The following is a 7418-nucleotide window of genomic DNA, read 5'->3' as shown; positions in this document are numbered from 1 at the left end:
ACACCTGAAAAATGCTTTAATAATGCAAGCTTGGATATTTGCAAACCCATCCCATTATAATAAATTCCGTTATAAAAAAGAGAAAAATATATTTAGAGGTTCAGTGGTAACAGTTCAAAAATAAAATATATCAATTCCAAATAAAATTTTAATATGTGCATGTCTATTTTAGTAAATACCATTTTGTTATTTATCACGGCCTACTAATAAGAAAATGATATATTTTAAATATTGTAGTAAATAGCGAAAACAAATATAGAGTGATAGATATATTTGAGAAGCTCATATCAAAGCGGATCATATGATTTATAAATATACAGGGTGTTCCATTTGAAAAAACATAACTTTAGTTCATATTTTCAAAAATATTTTTTTCGTAGAAAAACAGACTACGCCACTGTATTCTACGAAAAAAAATGTTCTACAAGAACTGGCTTTTCACCATTTCCGATATCATACATAATAACGGAGATACGGGGGCGGTCCCAAATTGCAAAATTTTCGAAAAGACCCTGTAGCTCAGAAACGAAAAGGGTTATAAAAATTTTGTTGACAGCATCTTTCATTTGACAAAAAAGTGGCACAGGTTTGTAAAAACCGCACCCTTCTATCTTCACGAATAACGGAGGTACCGTATGATTTCAACCAAAATAGGACACCCTGTACATCCAGCTGAGATATCCAAACATGCTCATGATAATAAAATATCCTAACAATATCGTCTAGATATTTAGGAAAAATAAATAATGTACTACTTTTTATATTACATAAAATGCAATAAACCATACAGATAGATATATATTACGTCACGGCAACAAAATATCCTGTTGGTATCTTCTGGATAATCTGGATATTTATGAGCTTGGCCACTCCCAGTAATACAGAGAATTCAAATCGCCTGCGCAAAAAATATCCCACAATCCATCTCGACAGTTGTTTGTTTTTGCATCGTGTACTATTCAGTTCTTTGATTTAGTGAAATTCGGTCGTTTGTCGATATTGAATGGAATTAACCCTTAACCACAGAGTTGCGGTCTGTCAGACCTTTAGCATGTTGCAACTTTTTATATATCCCCACCCGTGCGCCGTTTGAGCGGCGCGGTATCATCTACCTTTCCTTCCGTCAGTAACGCCTCGACAGCCGACAGGCTAGTGTGTTGTTTTTAGTAGTGCTATTGCTATACGTAACCATACAGATAGATAAAACTTAAACGCGGTCTGAGAGACCTGCCGTCTGTGTAAGTGTAACAAATTGTATATTTAAAATATTTGTTAATTGCATGAAATTTTGCATTCTTTAGGTACATATATGGATTCTTTACCGGGAACATCTGCCTCAGTTCTTTATGGTGATGAAAATTATGAAAAACAATTGCTGAACTGGTATAATGAAATTGATTCTGACGATAGCGATAACGAAACTGAACTTGATCCAAATGAAATAGAAGAATCTGTACACGACACAGAAAGTGAACAGGAAGATGAATCTGAAGATATAGAACATAATAAAAACGAGAGTGACAATGAAGAAGAATTAGACGAGTCTGAAGAGGATGAAATAAGGAACAATTACTTCTACGGAAAAGATCGATATAAATGGTCAAAAGAGCCCGCAGTAAGTAAAAATACACGAACAATGAAATACAATATTGTTACAAAATTACCAGGCATTAAAGGAATATTTTATGGGGAGAAACAAAACAGTGCCTTATCTATATGGACCAGCTTAATCACTAATGATATGTTAGATATTATTATACGATGGACAAATGTAAGGTTGAGAAGGGAGAGGTTAAAATATAAAAATCAAAATCACAGTGACCTTCGTGACTTTGATGTGACTGAGTTAAAAAGTTTCATAGGGCTTTTGTTTTTCACCTCAATTTTTAAGTCTAATACTGAAAATATTAGATCAATTTTTGCAACAGATGGTTCAGGCAGAGATATTTTTCGTTACGTTACCAATGCAAACCGTTTTGCAATTCTTTTAATTTGTTTGAGATTTGATAATCCTAACGATAGAAGTGAGAGGAAGAAAAATGATCCGATAGCACCTATTTCTGAAGTTTTTAATTTATTTGTAGCAAATTGCCAAAGGCTATATACTCTGGAAACTGGAGCATGTATTGACGAAATGCTAATTGCCTTTAGAGGACGTTCAAAATTTAAAATATACATGCCCAACAAACCAGCGAAGTATGGGATGAAACTGATGGCCCCGACCGATGCTAGGACGTCCTATTTCTATAATGGGTATTTATATTGTGGAAAAGATTCGGATGGCTTGACTTTAAGTGACGAAGATAGAAGAAAATTCGCTAAACCTTCTCAATCAGTTCTTCGATTAGCCAAACCTATATTTGGTTCTAACCGAAATATAACCACAGATAACTGGTTCTCGTCTGTGGAACTTGTCGATATGTTAAAATCGAAACAGCTAAGTTTTGTAGGAACACTAAAAAAGAATAAAAGGCAGATACCTCAAGAATGTTTGCCTTCGCGTTCAAGAGAAGTTGGTAGTTCTGTTTATGGGTTTACAAAAACTACAACTTTGGTGTCTTACGTTCCCAAACAAAATAAGTCTGTGACTTAAAATTAAGGCTGTTATTTGAGAGTGTTAGCGATTTATAACATTCTCACATGAATTACAGGTGCCCTTTTTTCTATGAAAATCACACAGCTTTTTTCATAGTCGCCGCAGTTGCTATAGCTATAAAAACTAATTTTTAAGGTGTGAAAATTGCGACACACGCTAAATGGGCTTGATTTTTCGTATGTCTCGAAGTCTGTGGACCTTTTTGTATGCCTCGATAACATTCAGCAGATTATTTTCACCCAAACTAAACATTGATGTGGATTGTCTGTGAACTCTTTCTGAAGGTCACAGAAATCTGAACGCGTAATTCGGTGTTCTTTCGCATCTGTTATAGGTAATTTGTGGCTGAACGCTGTCACCTGCACGCGCACTGTTTTAAACTCTGAATATTAATAACGTATAATATATTATTTTTTATTGGTAATGGCATTATTTCAACCTGTTATTTTAGATATTCATCATATCCATCCGTTTCTTGTTTTTTTTTAATGTCAGAGATTAAATTCTAAATTTATATAGCGCGAATAGTCAGACGCCAAATTGCCAATTAATTCGGAGTGCTGAAGAGAGACAACATCACGTATCGGGCTTTTCTGTCACAGAAAAACTCATGAAAGAAAGTCCTTGCGTGACGATCTTTTGATGCGTGTCAAATACCTTCGTCAGGGAGTAATAGCAATAGTAGTATTGTTACTGTAAATGTCCTAAATGCGGTAAGCCCTAGGATAAGCGCGCTAAAACCTAGGATAAACGCACTAAACCTAGGATTTACCAAAAGCATCTGGTAAAAGCCCGAAAACTAAATATTTTGCTTCCATTTCGGACTTTTACTGGACCCAAACAGTAAATCTTAGGATTTAACACACCGCATTGGTAAAATCGAATAAGCAAGTGGTAGTAAAAATCTACCAACCCCACCTAAAAACCACCTAATAATAACCACCTAAACCACCTAAATAACCACCTAACCAATGCATTAACACTTCAAATAACCAGGCTAACCAATGCATTAGCACCCTCAAAATATCCAGGCTATCCAATGCATTAACACCCTCCAAATAACCATCTAACCAATGCATTTACACACCCCAAATAACCAGGCTAACCAATGCATTAACACCCTCCAAATAACCAGGCTAACCAATGCATTAACACCCTAATTAACCTAATTAGTTAATGCTTTTGGTAAATCCTAGGTTTAGCGCGCTTATCTTAGGTTTTACCGCATTTCGGACATTTATAGTAACAAATATAAGACTGATACGTTACAAAAATAGATATCGTGAAACGATAATCGTTAAAATTTCAATGCCTAAGTAAACAAAAACAGAGATGTCTTTGTATATCGACGTCCATAATTTGTCGAAATTGTTGCTATGAGAAAAATAATTCGTACTTTTAATACTCAATGCGGTGTGGTAAATTTATAGATTTACTGTTTGGGTCCGGTAAAAGTCTGAAATGGAAGCAAAATAAAAAGTTTTCGGGCTTTTACCACTTGCTTTTGGTAAATCCTAGGTTTAGCGCGCTTATCCTAGGTTTTCCCGCATTTCGGACATTTACAGTGACAGTATTAAGCTATATTGTAGGTAATGTATAATGTGTATATTGTAAGCTTTGTGTAGGTATGTGTATATTGTAAGATATGTGTATACACTTCGCACTAAAAGAGGTTCTAAAAGAACAATGCTCGACTGCAAGGTCTGCTAGTAACATTTTCAAGCTTTTTATTTATTTAAACCAAAAACACGTATACAAAAAAATCGCGCCCTCAATTACGAATTACGTAACAAAAGTTTAATTGATATGAAATATGTAGTATATCGCATTGTATAGAATGAGAAGAAGTCAAGTTTTAAATCTAAAATATGCAAGCTTTGTTAGTCCATTTCACAGCTTTATTGGTGTTTATTTATTTGGCAACATTGGTAGTTTATGAACATGTTGCAGCACTGAATATAGGGGTTTCTCATAGCACAACTTCTAATAAGGTAATTGGTTAATTGCCAGCAATTAGTAATTTCTCTGAATATAATTTGTGCCGTGTGGCTGAACGGTTATATGGTAATAAAGGTAATAATACAGTTGCACGTGTTGGAGCATTGGTCTTGAATACGAAATCTGAAATTAGCCTTAAATCAATCATTGATACAAACTGAAATTCCTGCAGGAAATTCAGTAATCTTCGTTTCTTCAATTATATCTCAATAATTATATTTACGTTAAAATTAATATTACTCTAGTGTAGATACAGGGTTGTTTACCACATACGACACGGAGTATTGTAGCTAAACTTTTGGGTTCGTTGAAGGACTATATTAGAGTTACAACTTAAAAATATTTCTAAAAAATACAGAGTGTCCCAAATAAGTAGAATGTGGAATGTTTAGGAGGGAGTTAATCACCGCGATATCTGTGTGTGTTCCCCTTTCTTGAGTTATAACGCATCATACAGTTTATAACCCATCATACAGTTTCAGGGCTTTAACAAAAGCCAGTATCTGTGACAGCTCCACAGAGGTAGCTCTCCATCCTCCCACATCAGCCGTACCAAAGTTCATGGCACAATGGTCATCGTCTCGGCACTCAGTGATAAGGTGTTCAGATTGTTTCCCCATTTTCCCCACAGAATCACCATTCGCCGTTGTTTCTCAGCTTTAGCCTATTGAGGTGTTCGTTGAGGAGACAGTGTCCTGTTAGAAACCCGTGACAATCCGAAGATTGCTTTTACTTAAATCAAGGAAAACCTTTAATTTTTCTCGGTCGTAGTTGTGAAGAACTTTTTCAGTGTCTTAGACCGTCGGGAGACACCCATTTCAAGTTACGGATGGAGTCTTCAAAATTCTCAGTTCTGCTTTCAGTTGGTTCCCGTTGGGAAAACAGAACGGTTCTGGTCAGTTAGTGGGAATGTTCGCTCCTTTCCTAGCTATATCATTTGCTTTTTAGAAAAGAATACATACTCTTTGTTATTCTCTAAAAAGGAGTGATACAAAATCCTACTAAGAATATTGCAAATTTTTCAGTGTTCTTTATTTAGATATCAATTTCATTATTAAGGTATTCGCAATCCACAATTCCCAAAAGACACATTTCTAATATTAAAATTTCCCACAAAATGAATAAGTTCTTTAATTTAAAACAGCGATGAAGGCAATAAAATTTAATAAAAATAAATAATTTATATACCCCACTTCCAAAAAAGTGAAATTATATAAATTAAGTGAATCTGAATGTGGGCAACCACATGCATTGATCGAACTTAGTAGATATAACAGAGGAACATTTAAAAATAAGTTCTTCGTCCTATTGCTACCAAAAGTCCTTCTTCTTATTTTAAAAGAACTTTTTTTTTTTTTTTTTCTGTTTATTTTGTAATTATTTTTTTTTTTTTTTTTTTTTTTTTTTTTTTTTTTGTGTTATATTTGTCTTTATTAACAACACTAGACATGTACATTCATGGTCTTTGACATTAAACATGACAAAACTAGTATGTGAAAATGTAATTATAAAAGTATTATTAATGGTGTTCATGCAGGTTTTAGTGTTTGTGAACCTGTCTGAACCCTGTAATTGTTAAAACAGATTGAGCGCAACAATGTTCAAAATGTTTCAGGCCAATGATAACATGTTGGTATTAATTATAAAGTGATGACAATGTGGGGTTCAATATCATCAAACATACTCTAAACTATAAAAGATATTCTAACAATAATATTTTGATTTTAAGTCATGAGTCGTATTCTGATCCTATGCTGAAAAACAATTGGTGCTCTTTGCAATTGTATGTGTGTCAAAATAAATCTTTAATGTTAAAATCGATGGGATTTGTTCATTGGTATTCGATGGCTGTGGCAGCCGCAAAGAAACTTCAATGTTCAATAAGGATATTGACGATATATTTTGCCAAAGTATCGTCTTTATTCAATTGCCGCTAAGTAAAATCAACAATATACATGCCAATACCTCAATTATCGTCTTTTGCCGCACAGAATATCTCGAAAAAAGGTGATTATTATACTAAAAAAAATAAAAAAAAATATTTTTCTTGACATTTTCGAGAAATGCCGCTTGTTCATTCACCTCCAGACCCTACCAGACAAACATAATGCAATGTTCTTCGGTGGAAAATATCCTTCTCAATAAATAACTGCCATAACTGAAATAACTGAATGGTGGCAGAACAAAGATGAACAATTTATCTCCGAACCAAATTCGCTATGCATTCGCCCATCAATAAATAGTCTTCTGTTATGTTATTATAATATAATAATATATGTTGGCTGCTAATGTAAATAAAATAACGTATTCCTCGATGGTGATATAAATGAATGAAAAACTTCGCTGGAACACGATTCGTGGCGGGGCTAGTATAACTACCGTCTTTGTTAAATAAAACAACGACGACACAACGTTTGTAAATAACGTGCAGTTATATTTCTTCATTCAGGTAAATATACGGTAAACGCAAAATATTTATTTAAATCGCAACCTCGTTGCCGACTATTCGTAACGCCCTGTCGATTAGAACCAGACTTCCTGGTATTAATCTGGTAATGATTGCTCTAACGTTTCATTGTCTGTGTGCGGCAACCGTTGGTCAGGACTATTTAAGTAAAATGACCATCAAATGCCGCCACAATCTATGTTAATAATGCGCAACGCCATACTGCGCATGATTCGAAAAAAAAAACGATATTCGACGACACAGAATGACAATGGACAACACGGTGAAGACAATCTCGGGCGTGCAAACATAACAAAGGAGCTAGACAATTAAGATTAAAATGAATACTTACCAGACTCTCTTCCCAAATTATTTTAG

At 34.3% G+C, this 7418-nt stretch overlaps 1 protein-coding gene across 1 annotated transcript; it reads left to right on the top strand.

Moving 5' to 3' along the window:
• Positions 1–1309: 1309 nt before the first annotated feature.
• Positions 1310–2593, top strand: LOC115880761 (piggyBac transposable element-derived protein 4-like). Its single transcript, XM_030898042.1, has one exon. The coding sequence runs from the start codon at positions 1310–1312 to the stop codon at positions 2591–2593; it is 1284 nt and encodes a 427-aa protein (XP_030753902.1).
• The last annotated feature ends 4825 nt before the right edge of the window (positions 2594–7418 follow it).

Source organism: Sitophilus oryzae, unplaced genomic scaffold, assembly GCF_002938485.1.
Source record: "Sitophilus oryzae breed Bouriz unplaced genomic scaffold, Soryzae_2.0 scaffold_1657_pilon_pilon, whole genome shotgun sequence".
Taxonomy (NCBI): Eukaryota; Metazoa; Arthropoda; class Insecta; order Coleoptera; family Curculionidae; genus Sitophilus; species Sitophilus oryzae.
Note: the sequence above shows the minus strand (reverse complement) of the source record. Positions and strands in the feature narration are given on the sequence as shown.